The sequence below is a fragment of the Periplaneta americana genome, chromosome 9, assembly GCF_040183065.1.
Source record: "Periplaneta americana isolate PAMFEO1 chromosome 9, P.americana_PAMFEO1_priV1, whole genome shotgun sequence".
Lineage (NCBI taxonomy): Eukaryota > Metazoa > Arthropoda > Insecta > Blattodea > Blattidae > Periplaneta > Periplaneta americana.
In genome coordinates, this window is record NC_091125.1 from 168,160,419 (window position 1) to 168,183,439 (window position 23,021).

General features: G+C 33.5%; 2 protein-coding genes across 10 annotated transcripts in view; one reads left to right on the plus strand and one right to left on the minus strand.

Moving 5' to 3' along the window:
- Positions 1 to 4,110, plus strand: part of tim (timeless) — a 200,764-nt gene extending 196,654 nt beyond the window's left edge. For all 7 annotated transcript variants that reach the window (XM_069836319.1, XM_069836323.1, XM_069836324.1 and 4 more), the window contains one exon: positions 972 to 4,110. In XM_069836319.1, the coding sequence (XP_069692420.1) occupies positions 972 to 1,206 (235 nt within the window). In that variant the 3' untranslated portion in view covers positions 1,207 to 4,110. The remainder of the gene's footprint in view (positions 1 to 971) is intronic.
- A 16,332-nt stretch (positions 4,111 to 20,442) lies between these two features.
- Positions 20,443 to 23,021, minus strand: part of Oseg5 (intraflagellar transport protein Oseg5) — a 39,821-nt gene continuing 37,242 nt past the window's right edge. For all 3 annotated transcript variants that reach the window (XM_069836328.1, XM_069836327.1, XM_069836329.1), the window contains 2 exons: positions 22,828 to 22,951; positions 20,443 to 20,780 (listed from right to left, as the gene is read on the minus strand). In XM_069836328.1, the coding sequence (XP_069692429.1) occupies positions 20,709 to 20,780; positions 22,828 to 22,951 (196 nt within the window). In that variant the 3' untranslated portion in view covers positions 20,443 to 20,708. The remainder of the gene's footprint in view (positions 20,781 to 22,827; positions 22,952 to 23,021) is intronic.

Genomic DNA, 23,021 nt, shown 5'->3' on the forward strand with positions numbered 1-23,021 from the left:
GTCCGAAGTATCAACACATAGAAAGCAGAGACAGTTTTAAATAAAACTGAAATTTTACATTGGGCTACATTTTCCAAAGATTCTGACATTTTTTTGTTATCACAGTCAGTAAGAGTGAAACGCTAGTAGATAGACAAAGCTTAGACATGAACTTATTTTTTCGTGACCAGTGTAATTTGTAAAGAATTTCCTTAAAATATTGATAATCCATGTTGAATCTTTCGTACGCTACTTTTAATACTTGAATATAAATAACTGATTAAATGGCGATCTTACTCGTGTTAATTATGTAAGCGTGTGTGGCTTACAGCTGTTTCGGTGTTTCTTCACACCATCCTCAGAGCCTACTAGATCTCAGCGTCATCTCGAACTTCGCTGCCTGTTGTGTGGGTGCGTTCGATTGTTCAAAGGTGTTGAAATGTGGTGTCAAATAGTGTGTGTGTTCTGAAATTGATCTGTGTGTTGAGAATTTGATCAGGGTGTGTTTTTGTGTGTCTGTATATTTCGTATTGTTCTAGTGTGTTGAGTTTTTGGTTTTTGGGTTGTATGTGTAGGATTTCCATGTCTGTATTTATGTTATTGTATATATGGTTAGCATTAGTTATGTGTTCGGCATATACTCAACACACTAGAACAGTACGAAATATACAGACACACTAAAACACACCCTGATCAAATTCTCAACACACAGATCAATTTCAGAACACACACACTATTTGACACCACATTTCAACACTTTTCAACAATCGAACGCACCCACACAACAGGCAGCGAAGTTCGAGATGACGCCGCGATCTGATAGGCTCTGAGGATGGTGTGAAGAAACACCGAAACAGCTGTAAGCCACACATGCTTACAAAATTAACAGGAGTAAGATCACCATTTAATCAATTATATTTAAAATATTGAATTGATTTCCTGTTTTACATTGTCTGACTGCTTGATCTGTCTTACCGTAAGTTTTTGCACAGTGGCAGTCTCGTCTTGAGAGCTGATCATCCAGACGTGACGGTCAGAGCTGAACTGGAATCGTCGCAGCTGGCTGAAGCAGACCGGCACAGCGTGTGCAGTGTGTGCGACACTTTGGCGGACTCAGTGTCCTCCGACCTCACGAGGATGTGTGTCAGTGACGAAGAATCTCCCTCCATGTCTGTGAACATGTCTAGTGACTCGTCCGTGCAAGAGAAAGACATGAGTGTTACCTAACATGTGTTGGTAAGTGCATCTTTGAGTTCCTGCGTGCGCTGTGAAAAGTGGTTGATGTTGGAGAATCAACTACGTACGAGCACTGCCTTAATATTTTCTTATGATGTTAAGGAACTATTACGGGTTATCGATATCAGAAAGACAAAAGTGTTAGTGTTCAGAAATGAATCTGCACACTTAACTACTTTTAGCTAACCCTCTGCTCAAGATGAAGTTATTACAGTTAGTTTGTCAAAGCTGACATTCTGCACTGGCTGCTTCGAAAAGTGGGGGAGGGAGGATTCGTAAGTGCTTGAATTCTGCAGATAATGGGTAAATTATCTTTGTTTAGTTGGTTACCACTGCTTCCAGTTAGATCTTCCTAACCGCCACTAGTTTTGCAGTGTCTAATTCCAGTTCTCAGGTGGGGGCACATGTAAAACAAAGTTCATTACCCCCGATAATAGGCGAGAATAGTGACTAGCAGAGAAAGAAAAGGCTGTAGCCCTCCCGTTTAGGGGCAGGATTTTTTTTTTTCGTGTCGTAAATCTACGATATAAGAACCACAGTTTAACTTGCCTGCCAAAGAAGCTATAAGAAAGACTTTTGTCACTCTAGTTCGGATTCGAATCCACGAATCTCGGATCTAACAGCAAGCGTGGTAACCACTCGTCCACCGAGGAAGACCTAAAAATTACGTGACCTGAAGAAATAAAGTGAATAACTCGAGAGCAGAATTATACAGACAGAAGACTAAAAGAAGCTGCACAACGTAGTATCCGTCAAGACGTAATACAAGACAATGCGAGTTTGATGAAATTAAAGTGCCATGACAAATAAGGATGGTGTTGCATTTAAATCTACCATAGTGAAACATTGAAACTTCTCACACCAGACATCCGAAAATATTAAGGCGTGTGATACAATATCCTATCCAGAAGATACATATAGATGTGATATAGATGTATTGTTTTTAATGTACTTACGTGGAAGTACTGATAGTGTACGTTAACACTGACAGGGATAGCTCATCGTGTTGTAAGAATAGTTAGATGGTGAGTATTGACATTATGTGGGAACTGTCAGCATCGTTGTTCTTCTTTCATTTATACAAGTATTAATTGAAGCATTGAAAGTTTCCTTCGTTTTCAGAATTCATCATCGTCAGAAAGGGTGTAGCTGGTAACAAAAACGATGCAAAGATATAAATAAAATTTGGTTATTATTGGTTAGTAATGGAGAAAAATTCGCTTCAGTGCCAGGGATCGAACCCGGGTCTCCGATTCTATGCACTGAGCACTCTAATCACTGAGCTATGCCGAAGCTCAATCCACAGCACCAGATCGAATCGTTCTTGTTTTGGTATTTTCCCTTAGTGGCCTTACTCCATGTTCGACAATAAATATATTGACACATTTATTAAGTCAACTGTCATCATCGCACAAGGAGCGCACTCAATTGAGTGACTTGATGGCCGGGACTCCACAGTATATAATATGCACAGTTGGGCGAATGATATACGTACAGATTAATTTTTTTTTTTTGGTCCTACAGAACAATCTGTTATTGTTACCATTGGTTATAAGTATATCATTCGCACAACAGTGCATATACAGAGTGATTCAGACCACCCGTAATGGTAATTTTTTTCGGAAACTAGTACATGAAAATTTTCGAGACAAAAATATTTGTAACTAAACGACATGTGAACTTTCACTTGAGCTTGATTTCATCAATCAGCTCTAACAGGAAGTAGGGTCAGTGGCGTATCACTTAAAAATTTCAAATGGCAGTCGGGGTCAAATAAGGTACCATTTGATAGAGCTCTTCAAAACAAACAACTTTCATAGGAAACGTTTTTATTAATTCCTACTCTTTCAATGAGAAAACATACGAAAAAACAATGGGTTATTTGGACCACCTGTAAGTCATTTATTTCGGAAACTAGTGCATGAAAATTTTCGAGACAAAAATATCTATAACTAAACCATATATGAACTTTCACTTGAGCTTGATTTCATCAATCAGCCTTAACAGGAAGTAGGATCAGTGGCGTATCACTTTAAAATTTCAAATGGGAGTCGGGAGCTCTTGAAAACAAACAACTTTCATAGGAAACGTTTTTATTAATTCCTACTCTTTCAGTGAGAAAACGTACGAAAAGACAATGTCATCAATATTGAGAAATGTTACAAGACGAAAATGTAAACAAGACAATTAATGTTGACACATTACTCAAAGACTGGACAATTCCATTAATTTTTTTATAAATTTTGAAACTATCTGCAGTTCTGAGCAGCACACACCTGTACTCTTCTTCTAACACTGTCAGTGACTCCTAATACTTCGGCGTGGTCAAGTGACTGGCAGAGTAGAAATTAATAAAAACGTTTCCTATGAAAATTGTTTGTTTTGAAGAGCTCTATCAAATGGTACCCTGTTTGACCCGACTCACATTTGAAATTTAAAAATGATACGCCACTGACCCTACTTCCTGTTAGAGGTGATTGATGAAATGAAATTCTAGTAAAAGTTCATATGTAGTTTAGTCATAAATATTTTTGTCTCGAAAATTTTCATGCACTAGTTTTCGAATCACCCATTGCCTTTTCATACATTTCCTCATTGAAAGATTAGGAATTAATAAAAACGTTTCCTATGAAAATTGTTTGTTTTGAAGAGCTCTATCAAATAGTACTCTATTTGACCCAACTCCCATTTGAAATTTTAAAGTGATACGCCACTGACCCTACTTCCTGTCAGAGCTGATTGATGAAATCAAGCTCATGTGAAAGTTCACATGTGGTTTAGTTATAAATATTTTTGTCTCGGGAATTTTCATGCACCAGTTTCCTAAATAAATGACTGTTATGGGTGATCTGAATCACTCTGTATACTGTGGAGTCCCGGACATCAAGTCACTCAAATGAGTGCGCTCCTTGTGTGAAGATGACAGTTGAATTAATTATGTGGCAATATATTTATTGTCGAACATGGAGTAAGTCCACTAAGGGAAAAGACCAAAAAGAGAAAGATTCGATCTGGTGCTGTGGATTGAGCTTCGGTGTAGCTCAGTGGTTAGAGCACCCAGTACGTAGAATCAGGGACACGGGTTCGATTTCCGGTGCTGGAACGAATTTTTCTCCATTAATAACCAATGCTAACCATAACAGATTATTCTGTAGGACCAAAAAAAATTCATGTTTACGTATAAATAAAATTTTCTAAAATAAAAACTTGGTAAGACAGCATAATTGGGCTATACTATACTATTACGGGAAGCTTAGTGGATTATTATTATTATTATTAGTATTATTATTATTATTATTTTTTTTAAATGAGAAATGCATGCAGCCATGGGTGAAATTCTGTCTAATGATTTCCTAGCGTCAGAGTTACATGTCACTGTGATTTTATTTCCATGTTTGAAGCGATTCTGATACAGGTATGAGTATCCAAAGGCCTAAGTGGAACTACTTTTGAATGAAAATATTTTTGGAAATTTAAGGAAACTATAAAAAATATATAGAAAAATTAAATAGTTGGAAAATATTAAATATTACTTATTCATCTTCGGTAATTAAAAATTATGATTCCTTTCTACCAGACAGAACACATGAAAATATTCAGTGAGTTTATTTAAAGTGTTAGTAAAGATTGTTTATTCTTGAATCTACACCTTCGCACTTGCCAGGATAATATGCAGTGAATTTGCGGTGTTGAATGACTAATATTAAAATTGAATGTAATATCAGCACTGATAGGAGCAAGAAACGTAACTGCACTCAGGCATGGGTTCGATTCCCGTTTGGGCCAATTACCCAGTTGGGTTTTTTCTGGAGGTTTCTCTCACTGTAATGCTAATGTCAGATAATCACATGGTGAATTCTCGGCCTCATCTCGCCAAATACCATATTGCTTTCACCAGTTCCATCGACACTAAAATAACCTAGTAGTTGATAAAGTTATAATGAAATATAAAAATTAAAATCTTATCAAAATTTTTATGTGCTGTCATTGACCAATGGATAACTGCATGAGTCGCTAAATTTGAATATACACAGCGCAGTTTGTGAGAGGAAGTTGCATTTTGTTCTAGGAGACAGGGTTTTAATATGACAGGGGATGAAGGAAGCTGCTAGAATAAGTATCTGATCTTCGTCAGCAACTTAAATGATCTCACTGCACATACTGGTACAATATGGAATGAATTATACGATTAAACTGGGACCTACAACCTTCTAAAATGAAAACATAGAATAGACTTTATTAAAAAAATTATGGCAATGTGTACCACATTTTCTCAGTACGTGAAACAAAGAGAGCATATCATTTACTTTATTCCGCTAAACTGGAGAATTCCCACGGTATCTTTGAACCGTGCCATTACGTTTAGCACCAAATTTAAGTAAATACACAATATTGCCAACATAAGAACACGACGTTGGTGTGTGGCGTCATTGGAGGGAGAAATTTGTTTCTTTTCTCTCTCTACCTCCTTCGTTCTGAACATTACTGAGAGATAGCACCACTGTTAGCTACAAGATATATTTGCGCAAATATATTGAAGTAGATTACGTGACCTATTACGTGACTTAGATGAGAGTCTCGAGACAAAACAGTTTTACTATATTTCTTTTTTTATTAAATGTTAAGCACAGGAACGCCATTTCGTAATTTTATTTAAGAAACAAGCCAAACAAATTATCTTTGCATCAAAAACGGATGCTCCCTGGACCAAATTATCGTATTTTATAATTGTTTGAATGCAACAGAAGCCAGAAGTCTTGCACTTGACTAATGCAGTGAATTATTTAAGAATATAGTCGCGAATTTTACTACCACCATTTCGATTGTGTTTTGTTTGGCACGGCTCCATACGGCCTGGTGACTAGTGGCCAGCGAGTAACATCGACTATCGACATTGCTCTGCCGTGGGTATTATCCAGTTGTTCCCTTTATTCTATTTTAAACTGAAGATTAAAAAATTTTCGGTAATTTCCTAGAAGACGGGCAAAATCCAACATGGCTGACGAAAACTACCAAAAACGTTCTGCCAACTATGAAGTCCAAATATCACCAAACATCGAAAAATCGAATATATATTCATATTTTTAAAGAAGAACAAGCCCTCCCCAAAAAAAAAAAAATGAAAATATATTTAATTTTTTGCCTTTGATTTTTTTTTTTTTTGCGTTTCGTAGCATTCGAACTTCATAGTTGATAGTACTTTTCTGGCAGTTTTCGTCGGCACTTTACTCCCAAAAATCACGAAAACACAAAGCAAAACATAATTTATCATCTTATCAAATAAAATTCAATTCTCATTGACGTCTTCATCGACAACCACTTCACTTCCAGTATAAATGACACAGGCTTTAAGGCAATCTAAACTTAAACCATACAAGCAACAAAGAACTAAACCAACACTTTGTCGTACAGTCAACTTTGCATAAATAAACCACGTCTTTACACTAAATGAAATTCTCTTCGAACACTTATTACACCTTAACATCTACAGAAAATAAAGTAAATAATTCCTTTAAACCACAGAAAAACAGTTTTCTCCTCAACATTCAACACAATCCTTATTCACCAGCGAAAGAACTAAACCAAAATCGACACAAAATTTAATAAATAATTTCAGAACACGGATTCCTTCCTTTCCCTCTTACTTCAAAATCCAACCTTGTGCACACAAAATAAATTATTGGCACTGAAAAGTGCCTTTTCGTAAGCATGATGATGCGCATTCGACAAATGCAGGCATATCTACAATGTAATATCACTCACGTCAAACAACCAAGAACAACTGACGTCATTATCCATTCAAAATTAATGAAAATTCTAGAATAAATTACAACTATAACCAATCAAATCGAAAGAAAATCACAAAAATCATAAATGACAAACTTTCAATAGCTTTAGCCATCAGACACAACATAACACCACTCACGTCAAACAACCAAGAACAACTGATAACGTCATTATCCAATCAAAATTAACGAAAATTCTAGAACAAATGACAACTATAACCAATCAAATTAAAAGAAAATCACGGCGACACCTAGTATAGAAAAAAAACCCTAGAACTAACATGTAAAAGTCACTAAAAGATCACTAACATGTAACTCTGAAATAAAAAAGTTGGTAATACTTACTATATTCAACCAAGTGCCCGTCTTCTATGAAATTACCAAATTTTCATATACAGGTACACTTCCTTGCCTTATCTTAGGACTGTTAGGTCTATTTATGTCATTGGCCATAGAACACTGCGCTAGTACAAGAAATAAGTTTTTATTTTAGTAAATTATCTTTGTTTTTACATGTGATTATTTTTCCAAGTGAAGTACCGTATATTTAATACTACTCATCACCAAAGGGTTTACTAAGTCAAAGCTGAGTTTCAAGATTATGTTTTGTCTATCACAGTAAGTTAAAGGCATTTTGTCACCATTACAGAAATTAACTTAAATCATCTCATTTGTTTTATTATTCGTTCATTAAAAGATTTTAGATACTTTCTAATAGGTATGTTAGAATTGAGATTTGCTTTTATGGGGTAATTATGTGGGATAGCCCAGCTTGATGAATGTGCTGAACTCGAGGGCAAGTAATCGAGTGTTGTGTTTTGGAAGTAGTAACTGCAGTAAAACCTTGATGCTGGCATTTGTCATGTGAGATAGCATACCTTCTTACGATTAACTAGTACAAATTTTTCTCTTCTTAAGATTTCATACGAAATTTTTTACAACACATTTTGCCATCAGAGGCGGTTCTACTGTAATGCGAGCAAGAAAGCAAATCGAGGCTTTTGGGGAAATTATAGGTAATAACATCCTCCCTATATCTGAGCAATATTTTTGTACACAGTTATGTAAAATTGTCTATTTTGAAAATATTTACAGCAAAAGAAAACTTTTCTTGCTCAATACTGAGATTTTTCAAGAATTTCTTTCGTCTATTTGCAGTTAAGTCTTTTTGTTCTCAAATAATGGCTCAGAACACTCGAATCTTATTTTTTGTCACATATTTTGAATTTCAAATATTCAAACATCTTTTTGTTATAACAAAACAAATGAATATTACCATCACTACAGAAGAACATATTCAGAAATAAAATATTTTAAAAATTGTAAATTTATGTCTAATGACTCATGAATCAACTTAATACCTCGAAGTTACGATAATCATTAAAATATTTAGTCTATATTACAGTAATTTGGCTGACGAGTATTTTAATATGTATGTAGAATTGAGAATTACATTCCTTATAGTTCGAACAGAAAAATCCTTTCTTCAAAATTTAAACTGACTATTACACTCTTATTACGTCATACTATTTTTGATCAATGAAACAGTATGAAAGGACATGTTTCAACCAAACATAGCTGTTTATTGCTACAATTTTATCACTCCCCTAGCATTTGTTTGTTTTGATCACTTCCCTAGCATTTGTTTGTTTTGATCACTTCCCTACCTAGCATTTGTTTCTTTGTTTGCCAACATTTCAAACTGCAAATTCTTTACAGTACTATAAAACATGCTTTGCGATTGTCATTTGTTTCCCGCATAGATAATCAACTGAAAATGGCGACTCTGTTTAAACATTTTGGTGAAGCTAACATTAATGAAATAGAATTTTAGTAAGTCAATTAATATTTTAATACTTCATGTCTTCTAATTTTTATGTACTTTCTTCTAATCGTGTAATAGTCAATTAAATCCCACTTGAGTTTTGATTTTCTCTAGGTAAATCAAAACCTCTAGTGAAATTAGGCCTACTGTTGATAAAATTTAACTTCTATCCACTATTTTCCAAGAGAGGTTATCATCACTCATCAGCAATTCTGTCTGTTGAACATGACCTGATTTCATACTGAATTATTTCTCTGTTGCATATGAAATGAATACCGCCAATTTTTGGATAACGAGGTTAAAAAAATATAACTCTACAACATACTGATATTCAGTAAAATGGTACTTTCTATGTCGTGATTTAATTAGATTAAAATTAAATATTATGGTTATATTTATCTATTTGAGGGACTTGTGTGTAATATTTGTGAAATGAATCGCAAACTTTAGCGCCGTCTCTGTTTGCCACTAAGACGTTTAACATGTCTTGTTGTTGAGTGTGTAACAAAAGTCCCTTTGGTGCGCGAAGTCAAAAACATTATGTGCATACCGTTGGACCCAGCAGGCTTCGTATTTTCATCATGGTACATGATACAAGACTGTTGTACACTGGTACTGTATTATGATTGAAATTGGAGATTTAAATTTGACGATGTACTAACAGAGGGCCCCCACAACCTTTATTGTGTCTTTCCTCAAAAATTTATGTATTGTAATATATTATTTTCTGGTCGTAGCATTAGTAGATGTCATACTGCAAAACACTGTAATTTCTTTACAATCCAAATAACTTTGATATATTAGATTAGGCCTACCTGAATTTTATGTACCAGTAGTTATATGGTTTTTTATTTATTGTTGTGTCATATTTCGTTGTGAAAACTTGTGCTCTTCCATTTATTTTGTTATTTTATCTTCATTAGCTTTGTACAGAGTATAAAGGGAAAGATGAAGTATTGTAATGCTGAAAAAAATCTGTTTAAAGATTTTAAGAAAATACACGTTTTCAGCATTCTTGATCCCGAAAATGTTATTTTCGGCTAGCTGTGTGTTTTTGTTCAACAATTTTCCCTAAGCAATTAGTTGGATTTTATTGCTATACACCATTTAAGAGTCAATTTATTATAATTCTGCACACGAGGTATCATATTCACTAATAAATTAATGGGTTTTTGTTAAGAGAAACACAAAACAGCATTCATAAAAATCTGTTAATCTTTTTTCTTCATGCTCTTGTTTTTTGCATGAGATCATCTGATAAATAGGGCTGTGATTTAGTAAATATTATTTTATCTCTAATTTGGTATTTATTTTATCATGATTTCGGTGAATATTTCGTGTAAAATGAAAGTTTGGGTTAATATTTAATGAAAATATCAGAATACAGCTTGAGACTTAAGACTTCATTATAAATGAGATACCGGTACTGGTATCTTGCTTTTTTGAAATTATAAAATGCCTTTTGCATGCTATCCAAAAAATGATAGGTTGTCATTATTTTTGACGCATAGTAAGTGCTTTTTCAAAAATGTACTTTCAGTAATAGTTCAACTATATTTAAAAAAATGTGCTTTCAATAATAGTTCAACAAATGGACTACAAACGAAAATATCATTATCAGCATGATAAAAGAACCGAATAATTGTATCACGTGTAAAATATAATTATTATTTTGTTGCACAATTATGAGTGCACTACTCTTTTGTTTCAAGTGTTTACTTATATTTCATTTAATAAGCTTCTGCGTTTAAGTCAGATTATTCCTTATTATTACAAAATTTTGTGATTTATTAAATTTGACTCGTTAACTCTTTCGGTAGAGTGGTAGACTATGGGCTGAAGTGCCTGTGTTTGGATCCAGGTGAAGGTAGAGATTTTTAATTACTCCATATTTTTCAGAACAGTTGCGAGGTCCAATCAGCCTCCCGCAAAATTGATTACCGGTACCGAATCTTTCCCAGATGCAAAATGCATTCCAGGTGAAGTACCATGGAGTCTCTACCTTCCTGCCTGCTGTGCGTCCGAATGACGTGTAGACAAGTATTTATCTTTACCTGTGACATTCAATATTGTTCAATTTGTTTATAATTGCTCCCAACCATGTTTTTGAGATCAAAGGCTTGAATTCCAATCTCCATTCTCACCAAGCTTACAAGGGTTCTGTTTCCAGCATATCTCACGATGCCTGCAATTGGAAAGTGAATGAGGAGCAGCGTTTTCTGTGAGTACTTCAGTCTCCCTACAGATCTGGCTGGTTAGTTGGTTGGTTGAATGGTTTTAAATGTCTCCCGATATGAACTAAGATCTTCCTGAACTAGTCTTTCAATTTAAAAATTTCATTCCGGAGATATGAAACAGAATTCAATATAGGATGATAGGCGAGGATGATTACTATCAAAGTTGAACTTCTGTCATGGGCAAGAAACAGACATGAAGTTTTGTAAGAGGCCTGTCATTCAGTAAAAGGGATAACTTACAGGCTTTCCAACTTGCTGAGAATTTTATTGCGCATTAAAATCTGTTGCCCTCAGTTGGGTTTGAACTCACGAACCTAAGATAGGATTGCCATACGTCTGGAATTTTCCAGTCCTCAGTTGGATTTGAACTCACGAACCTAAGATAGGGTTGCCATACATCTGGGATTTTCCGGTCCTCAGTTGGGTTTGAATTCACGAACCTAAGATAGGGTTGCCATACATCTGGGATTTTCCAGTCCTCTGTTGGATTTGAACTCACGAACCTAAGATAGAGTTGCCATACATCTGGGATTTTCCGGTCCTTGAACTCACGAACCTAAGATAGGGTTGCCATACATCCGGGATTTTCCATCCTCAGTTGGGTTTGAATTCACGAACCTAAGATAGGGTTGCCGTACATCTGGGATTTTCTGGGACTGTACTGCAGGGATGCATAAGAAACAGCACGTGAACGATCTTAGATTACTTTACTGTTCCCTGCTGCATTGTATATTGCTGTACAGGTAGCAATGACCAAAAGACAAGGGTGAACAAAATGAGCTTTAAATCAAATCGATTACATTTTTCTTTACCATTTTAATAAAGGCAATAAAATTATTTCACAACAAGATATTATACAGTATATATTATTTTGAATAATTAACAAACAGTTACTTATAATTTTCAGTACCAAATAAGTAATTTAAAAATAACTGCGCCCACATATAAAACTTATCAAACTGCAGGTATAACATCATTGTCATTATATTGTTATGCGAAAATAAACCTTTTAAGATATAATTTCGACAGAATCGATTTCTGTCTCGCACTAGTCTTTACGTCTCGTAAAATATTATTTGAAGAAGCAAATTTAAGCATAGCGCACTTACCAAATTTCTAGCGCAATAATTAATAATAGATCCCTATTAGAAACAACAACAATCAAATTTCTTGGCTTAAAAATCGATAATGTGTTAAATTGGAAAAATCATATTAAAGAAATTACCCCCAAACTAAATTCCGCTTGTTTTGCTATTAGATCTATGCAAAAGATAGTAAATATCAATACCTTAAAAACAATATATTTTGCATACTTCCACTCGGTAATAAGTTTTGGAATAATATTCTGGGGAAATTCCACAGATAGTAACAGTATATTTCTATTACAAAAAAGAGTAATTAGAATAATAGTAGGTGCCAAACCTAGGGAATCTTGTAGGACTATTTTAAAAAAACTACAAATAATGCCTATGGCTTGTCAGTATATCTTTTCATTAATAATCTTCCTCATATGTAATCGTGAACACTTTGTAACTAATTCAACAGTTCATAGCATAAATACACGTCAAAAAAATGACTTTCATACTCCATCGGCAAGTCTATTGTGATATCAAAAAGGAGTGCATTATATGGCAGTAAAAAATTTTAATAGCCTACCTATCGATATAAAAAATGAAACTCAAAACATAAAATTATTTAGGGCCAAATTAAAGAAGTACCTAATTTCTCACGCCTTCTATTCTGTAGGTGAATTCATGACATTCAATAACACTTCATGAAACTGATACTAAAACTTTGTGTTGTACTAGTAGACTATATTGTAAACCTCGTCTGTATATATTTCATCTAGACTGTGACTATAAATTAAGACTTTATAATAGTATTAAGTTTTTTGACTTGTTCCATATTCTAGCTGTAAAGCAATGTATGAATACCATGGAATGTTAATAAATACAGTACAATACAATACCATCATCGAACAGCTTGGCCCTTATTCTTGGCTTTCTTAGGCTCATCAGTTATATGCTTCACCTACCTGTAGGCCTACATATGTGGTGCTGAAAATCGCAATACTGTAAATTTCGCTGCAAATTTAAGAATCTTCAGATACATGAATTGTAAAGCTGAGAAAGTTCTCATTATACGTCCATTTCAATAATGTAGTATGTGAAAGATCCATTATTTCGAGCTACAACTTTGCAGACAAATTGCCTGCTCTATCTGACTTGTACATGAACAACCTTTGAACTGCTTCCCCTCTTTCGGTGCGTCCTTGCAGGGGAAGAGAAGTGATGCTACAGATAAATTTGCACTTCAGTAACTTAAAAGTACTTTGATTGTCTTAAAAATGTTCGGTTGTTTTATATTTACTGCATCATCAAACACAAGGAAGTCAGTCGGGTGTAATGTATTTTTGCCTCTTTTTCCATTTCTCAAAGATGAAAGTTAAGTGTCCCGAATTTTCACTTTTTTAAATATGGCAACCCTTCCCAAGATTCAGTATATTTTCATCTCATAAAAATTCATCGCTCTCTACCAGATTTTAATCCGCGAATCTTGAACCTATGAATTCAACTATCTAAGGCAACTGCAAATCAAGTTCATCAGTTTCTCCATCACATTATCGTACCAAAATTCAGTTGCAACTGTAATTTAAAAGTTGTGTTAAAAATAATTCCATTGTACACCCATAAGATTGAAGAAAGAGATCATTGATACATTTTCGAGCATTTGAAAATAAATCAAGACATATTTTTGAAGGGAGACTAAAACCATTCACTATGTAGTTTGAATTTCTAAAAAAAAATCCTTAATCCTGTCTTGTTATTTTTTTATGTATATTTTGAAATGGGGTTGTAGACAAGGTGATTTGGTGATGTAAGTTTTAGAATAATTTCATATCTTTGCAAGCCACACATAACGATTTTGAAAATTGCATTTTACTAATCAGAAAAGTGCATTCTCGGAAGAGAGCCAGCTTCTAGAGGTTTGACTGCGTTGTAACACACCAGGAAATGACATATTGTTGTGTCTTCTTCCGGAAATATCAGATTTATATCTTAGGCCATTTTCATGCTTTTAGACTTTTTTCTTCAATTTTAGAACACGATTTTTATAGAGTACACTGTTTAGTTTTAAATTATGTTCCTGTACTGTAACCCTAACAGCTTAATTTGAAAGGGGTGTACGTTCTAATTTAGAAGTACCTGTCTCATTTTTTTGTGTATTTTCAGACTATAAATTCCCACTTTCATAATTTGCTAAGGATTTTGAAATCGTTTGCATTAAAACTTCATATCGAAAAGATCTGTCCTGTTATATATGTATAGGTTAGATTTTATAAAATCATGTTTTCTAAAGGTTTAAAGATCCATGATTGGTAACCAGCGAAGTGTTATGACAGGATACGAAATATTTTTTTATGAGTGCTCCATTGTTCAGATGTTGAATTATTTACATAATTTGTCCATTTTTGATCAAATTAGTATTCCCACTGTGCCTAAATGAATTATAATAAAATTTATTATTGTTGGAATTTATTGGATTAATTTATTTCAGTATTTAGATGTTCTTTGTTCTGCTTACAAGTTTTTAGTAATATTTACACTACCTAGGTATATTTACCTAGGATGTTTTCTTGTTGTGTATTTTGTGCATAAATGAAAATATGTGGTTTTAAATCTTACGTTTTATATTTCAAAGGCTCTGCACATAATTACATTATCTAGAGAGTTGGATAATTGATTAATATTACAATTCTACATTGCTGGTGTACAAAATATGCAGTAAAAGCTTTGTTGTCAGTGAATTTCAGAGAGAAAAATGCTGGATGTAAAATGTTGGAATCAATATTGAAAGGTTTGTAATTGAACACACATTATATTAGCTGTTTGAATTCTAGTTCGTACAAAGAAGTTGTTGGTTTGAATTCCGATGACGTGTTATCATTTTTATCATACCGTGCTGCAAATGATTCCGGTTTTAAAAATATTATTCAGTATGAAAATTTAAATTAGAACACATTCTGCAGCATGCCCTGGTGTAGTACTGCACTAGTTAATTGATAAAATGAAATTTAACAAGTTGGCAGCTAGTACATGTAGAAATTGTGTTCCGTATGTTTCAGGCACATTTATTTATGGTTTTCTTCTCTCCTTCTGAGCGAGTGCTGTAACACTTCTAAAGTGAGCAATAGATGCACCCATCTTCAATTCTTTATTCCATACGCAGATGCTCCAGTAAAGTATACTCAGATGAAAGAATAACATGGCTTTTACTGTACAAAACTTTCGGCATATGTTGGATCATTTTTCCTTTTTTTTTTTTACTTTTTCTAGACTTTTGTTTATGTATGAATGAAATAGTAGATTGGTTTGTATTGAGTGGTAGTACATATTAAATTTGTTACCTTGTTTCAGTAATATTTCTAAAATCCAACATCATATTTTATTACTGCTTTCATTTTGAATCTATAATTTGAAGTTCGTTGCAGTTGACCCACAGGTAACATGTGCTTCAGTTATAAAAGCAGGGCTGATACCTATTAAAATTTTTTTGGTGTTCGTTATCTTTTGTATAAATCACATTATTTTGGTCATCATATACTGTATATCATTTTTGGAATAATTTTTTTGGATGTCCATTTTGACACATGTATATACCACTTTTCTATAAATATTCATGATATTTTTGTAATATAGGGAATATGTTATTCTGGGCATTGTTTGTTGGAAATTGACAGAAATGTTTTTGAAGCATGGAAAATAAATAAAAATTTCTTTACTGTGTAGAAGTTATAAGAATGCATGTAATTGTGTGAAAGTATACTTGCATGTACTATAAATACATGGTTTTGGGGATAAAATAGACTACTATATTAGAAAATGTAATTCAGATTTTTTTAAATCCAGAGAATTGCTTTTTATAATATCATATAATATCACATCCTTAGAATCAAGTATTTCTGATCTGCAATGAAACTAGAAGCTATTATGAAGCCTGTATTTGATTCATGTTGAATATACTTACTTGTGAATATTAATCATGCCAAAGAAATATGTTTAATATTTATATAAAACTATAAGTAGCTGGCATGATTAAAATTTCTTGCCTTCATCTTGTCTTTTAATAATAAAGGTGTTAATATTTTCATTGTTTATTCTCGATTGACCTTCCTATTACAATGCACCGTGTTACAGTGACTGTCGGAGTTCGAGTTGTTTCATTTCTCATATCTGCGGTATACAAGAAGAAACCTCACATGGAATGAGAAAACAATTGTATGAGTTTGCACAGTGTACGTTACAAATGTTCAGTATGAGCACGGTTTGTCACCCAGCTGGTAATCTCATTCCTGCACCTCAACTCAGGCAGGTTGAGAAGTTGCAATGGTAGGTACAAATGGTCCTTCACCCATCACTGCAGGAAGGAATCACAAGGTGTGAAGCTGGGAGACCGAGGAGGCCACTGGATACAAACCATGTTCTGTGTACCAGCACATCCTATCCACCATCAGGTAATATTATTTAACCATTCTGCATATCATGTAGAAAATGAAGGGAGCACTATCTGATAGCCAAATGAAGTCTTGAGGTTCATCTTGCAGCTCAGGGAAGAGCCAAATCTGGAGCATATCAAGGTACGAAATGCCTGCTGCTGCTTTAAGGGGACATATTAGTGAAATATTACGACAATCTCCTTTTTTATTTTTATATGCGTAATTATATTTGAACTTTTTAGTTTCCTAATATGTTTAAATTTCCTATTTCAGAGCCCTTTATCATATGTGGCCAAACTAACGGTGCGTGAGTGAACTGAGAGAAATGTTCTTTTATGCTTTTTTCCTCGACTTTGAAATGTTAAGCAGTTTCTTGAATAAAAAAGCTCCTTTGAAAACAGTTATTGTCAGATTGGTCTGAAACTTCTCACAGAGGTCAGTTATTATTATTGTTATCCAAATTTTGAAACCCTATTTTACCTTAGGTATATTAGGATTGTAGTTTGTTACATGTGAAATACATTATGTAGTGATAATACACAATTTTAAAGAATTAATAATAGGTCTGAATCATAGTTACAATATAAATACACTAAGAGACAGTAAACAATACTAAATACGTTATGCAATAATTACTTTCAGTTAAAACAAAATGAAATAAAATTAGAAATTATAATCGAAGGTGTAGAGAAATTGCAAGATTATTACATTAATTTGTGATTTTATACATAATTTTAAGCAATATTAATGAGATAATGCACAGAATTGGCGTAGTTACAAATAAAACACCTATTATATAGTTGGTTTGCGATAGTAAAGAAAAAAATAAAAACAAAATTACTTATGGTTACAAACTATATACCTGTCATCAAATACTCAACAATAGTAAAATCTATAATACAAACATAGTTATTGTTGTCATTACTATTATTATATCCCAAAGATAGACACCTTGTTTTACATAGTGCATTAGGATTTTATAACATCATTAATTTATATACAATTAACAGCTACAGTCTTGCGTGGATGTGGTGTATAAACTCTGTGAATTGTTTGTAACAACATTTTTTTTTTCTAAGAAAATGGTAAAGGGGTGTGGAGTAATTTAAATTGCAGTCCGAGATATGATATCTTAAAAAGTGTCTTTTCCTTTCGAACACTGGAGAGTGAAAAATCAAATGTTCAACAGTCTGATTCTCTTTGCATATGCACAGAGATTCTTCTGCACTTTTGATCCTAAATCTTTCAAAGTAGAGGTCAGTTAAACGTTGATAAATAAAATGTTATCAGCATTTGTATGAAATATTAATATTAAGATACTTAATGGCATATTCATATTGCATTTAAAATAAGATTTGCTATAAAGGTTAATTCGTGAAACTGAGAAATTTATTTTGACCCTCTATTTCGACTGAGCTCAAAAAGCTGATTAAATTGTATTCCCTTGACTATTTGAATTATATGAACTGAAAATTTTGAAAACTTTGTCGCAAGGAGCTTTTTTATTGACCTCTATATAATATATATTTAACAAATCTAATTTCAAGACAATTAGCCCTAAGGGCACCAAATTTTGTACAGATCGTATTGTAGACGTGTTTATGTAGTTTAAATTTCATAAATTTTGGATGAAAATTGTATAAGTTCTAAAAATCATAATTATAAGTGCCCCCTTAACAAACTCCTTTTTTTTTTTTTTTTTTTTTTTTTTTTCATTTAAATAATGACTTTTTCACGAATTACAGTAGTTTTATTTACTGATTTTGAAGTATTTTATTCACCATTTTACAGTGTCCCTGCTAATAACTAATAATCGAAAAAAGTATAACAGTCATTCAGAATATAATTGACTTCCATATAAGGGCTGTCAGCATCAAGTTTGGATCACTTTTTCTTGTTCCATTGTCCAAGTGGAGTGTCTTGTGTTATTTTCTTTCTTTGTATTGAAACAATCGTTTTGAAGTAACAGCAAATACCTTACTATAATAATACCAGACAGCTAGCAATTTTACGTGCGAACGACGCTGGTGCTGCTACCTAGGCGGCCGGTGTGGTGATACTTGTGAAACAAGATGTAATCAACTGCAATGTATATTGTTGCTGGGCTAGTTAATAGTTTTATTAATTAGTGCTGTGTTAAAATGTCAGGGTGTATGTGTGCCGTTTATAATTGCTACAAAATTACAGCATTACAAATTGCTCCAAATCGTACTTTCGATTTCCGAGGAATCATAAAACGTGAGTCAACACATTCTTTTGTAGGCCTAATTCCTTCGTCTTTGTGCTGATAGAAAAATACAAATTAGCTTTTTTATTTAGACCTAATAAATGAATAGAAGTTAAAATGTTTCGGAAATTTTAAGGTTTTATTAAATTAAGTTTTATTGTTGTTCACATACCTTTACTAATTATTACAAGCATCAGATTACTATCAATTTTATCTTTGCAGTTGTCAGCAATGCGTATATAAAGCATTATTGTAAATTCATTCCTAACATCAGAATTGATTTTGTCTCAATAAATCAAAGAAAAAATATATAACAATTACGGAAAGTAATATGAAGAATGCAATATTTCTCATAATATGCAGCTTTGATATAATATAATAATTTTACATTAAATGCTATTCAACATTTCTTAAGTGTTTCATATATTATTCCACATTAGTAACTCACGTTTTAAACAATAGTCCGAATCCTGCTATGTTAATATTTGTATATGTGGACGTAATTCCATCCCGCTTCGCTAGATGTCAGGTCTGCGATTTTTCGCACTCACGTCAATGCTACTAGTATACAGCTGTCCGATATTATTATAGTAAGGTATTTGGTAACAGTACTAACATGATGGGTTGCTTGTCAATTTTCGAAAACAAAGATCACTAATATGAGGGCTATTCAGAAATCAACTTCTGATTGGCTACAAAAAACACAAACAATGTTACAAACTATTTATTGCCTGGAAAACGTTCCTGGATAGTGACACTATTTTTCAACATAGTCACCATATAAATTCAAGCACTTGTCATAGTGTGGGACTAGCTTGTGTATTCCTTCTTCATAAAAGGACGCCGCCATAACAATTTCATAGAGACTTGTCCTTGAAATTTGTGGGAAATTTTCAGAGAGTTCATAAATTGTGAAACGACGTCTTTCACGCACAGTTCAATTTGTTGAACGAGTTCATCAGTCACAATTTAATGTCGTTCTTGACCTCCCTCATTGTGCATATCTTTAAGCCCATTCTTAAATTTTCTGCACCAGTCCCGTACGGCACTATCACTCATAATGTTGCCATAAACATAATATATATTCCACTATGTTTATTTTTATTTTATGAGGTAAATTTTTATGTAACTACCTCTTTTGATCTCATTCTGTACCTAAATTGTATCAGTATGCAATTACTTAATTCCGATCCAGTTGTATGTTCAACTATGTAAGTAAGTTTTAATCCTGGTTGAGTGTAAGAGACGGCCTTATGGCCTTAACTCTGCCAGGTTAAATAAAGCCATTATTATTATTATTATTATTATTATTATTATTATTATTATTATTATTATTATTATTATTATAAACACGAACAATCGAGGTGGATCTCAGTAGCGTTAAGTCCTTCTGCGTGAAGAAATCGAATAACCGAATGGACCTCAGAATTCGCGGGACGAGTAATAATCACATCCATTATCAACAGCTGTTTCTCACAGACTACAGAACGGAAATGAGTGCGCGATGCATGGGAGCATGATTACGTCTTTACTTGTGGCTACTGTGCACGTGCCATCTTCCTGCAATGATCTAGCAATCCACAATCGACAATTGGAAGTTGATTTCTGAATAGCCCTCATAGATAGTGGTCGTGTCCAATTCATTTGACACAAAGTTACTCAAAATAGCTGTTTTATTAGCAAAATGTATGTGCAAAATGTATAATGAGAAATTGTGTGTCATTTACATGATGGTTTTATTTATTTCTCCATTATGATGGTGAATATTGCTTTAGAGTTGTGTGGGAGCATAATGCTTTGCAAAATAAATATTTTTTACACTCTGAGGGCAATGAAACTTAAGTCACAACAATAAAAACTGCCCTTTATTAATGTGCATTATATCAGTCACACCACGTGCAAAACATCTTCGTACACGTGTTCAGCTCTTCTGCATTTCCTTCTGGTACTCCATTTCCACTTTCTGGGCAATTTTCTGCTCATCCAGCTCCACCTGCAATGATGAAAATAAAAGAAATATTACCGACAGCATGTAATTAAATAACAATTTTGGTCCCCAATACAGCATACGTAAGACTTGTTTACAGTCGCGTAAATTCTCACAATGAAGGTGTTCCCTATTCGTAACACATTCAGCTCGTGGCATAAAAACTATCCAGTGACAGCAAGATAGAAAGCCGACATAAGTGGGCAGCCAGACAGTGTACATGTGACCTAGACATTCCTTCTTGGTTGATCTGATATCAGTGATTTGTCTTCTATTAAAAACTTACAAAATTTTTCACTCACGACTTCTATATTACGGAAGGAATTCCTCTCTAAAATTTTTATTTATTCATTCGTTTAATGACAGCATATGAATGTGAGTGATTTACAATTAGTTGAATGGCTGTACTCCTCTGTGCCAAAAAGTCAGTTCTTTTCATTTCCAAATAATTCGCAATGAGATCAATCAATCAATCTACTTGATGTATCCAGCTGTTTGCTGACAACATAAAGTCTACTGTAGTCTATTCAGTTGTTGTTTTTCACGAGAAATGAGGGGTATTTTGATCGGTGTTCATTATAGATGCCTGTTGCTAGTAGCCAGAGGTGGGGTGTAGTCAATATATACTGCAGGGCTGTCTTCTGCAACTGGGACTGATGATTTTAATTTATTCTTTTGTGGTTTATGGATGGACAGTATAGAAGAATGTGTTCCAGAACTTCATCATGATTATTACACCACAAACAAGTAGGATTATCAGAAATGTGAAATCGGTGTAGGTACAATTGAGTGACAATGTGACCTGTTCTGGCTCTTGTTAAAAATGTTTGAACATGTCTGAGCAAGTTTTTGTACATTTTCAGGTCATTTGGTTTCTTTTGTAGAGACTGTAAAATTTTTCCTTTGTCAGAATTGTTGATCCATAAGTTTGTAAAATGAGACTTTACTGAAGCAAAAGCACTGGATAGAGATATCACTTGAAGAGGTGTTGGTTGCAAATATGTTGCCTGTTTTGCAATATTATCGACTTTCTCGTTTCCAGGTATACCACAATGACTAGGTATCCATTGAAATGTTATTTCCTTTTCGAGTTTTTTTTAGTTTACTTAGTTGTTTCTGAATTGGAATAATTCTATGTGCATATAGGTTTGGTACATATTTAATTATATTAAATGGAGTCGGTAAGTATGCAAATAGATTTTTCAGAAATTTGAGTAACACACTGAAGAGCAGCATCAATAGCTAGCAATTCAGTGTCAAGACTGGAGGAGGATGAACATGGTATGAAATAACTTTCTTGATATTTTGGAATATAATACCCTGCTCGCAATGAGATTATATCTTTTATTTTTGTTTTGGAGAATTTTAATCTCCTGTTGAATCTGTTAGCTTTTCTTGTCTTAGGCTCATGAATTTTGCCTATCATATCAATTGCAGTTCTGGAGTCATGAAAGACAACAGCTTTGTAAAAACTGTTAAGGAAATTGTTTCACTGTTTATAATTAAATCTTGAGAACCACCTCTTGCTTGCCTTGAACCCTAATACTCCTATATCCTTGGCTATTTACAAGATTTCAACATGCACATTTCACTAGTAACAGCGAAGCCAAACTGTCTCTTATCTCACACAACTTTGATTTCTGTCTGGAAAAAGTTGTATCGATATTTATTTGCTTTGTTCTTATTCCAGTAATGGATAAAGCTTTCATAGCATATTTTCTTCCTGCTTTCTGATAGCAGTTTTCTTCAGTATATTCAGTAATTTTTAGTTTCTCGTTCACCCTCAATGAACGAAAAGGTGAGACCTTGATGAACATCCTGCAGTCATTAAGAATAATATTATATTCCATGCATCCTGATTTTCAGAAGTGCCTTTTTTAAGTACACTGCTGATTATTCTTTTAATACAGTAAATCTTTGAAGCTCTGGACTTTTATGAAATAACACAACAAACGAAAGTTGGAAAAAAAAAAACATCTTAAGACTAAAACTTCTCTGAGGAGGAGGAGATTAAAATTTATATAAAATAAATCAGACTGATGCAACAACTTACCTCATTTTTGAACTGTAGAAACTTTTCATTTGTTTCTGGTTTCTCGAAAGTGTCTAGGTACTTCTTGCGGAAAAGTAAAACTGTATCGACATGTGTCTTATGTTTAGTGGCTAATTCCAATGCCCTAAAAAATAAAACAGTAAAACACTTATTTTTTAATATACACGAAAGATAAATATTATTTTACCTCCTAT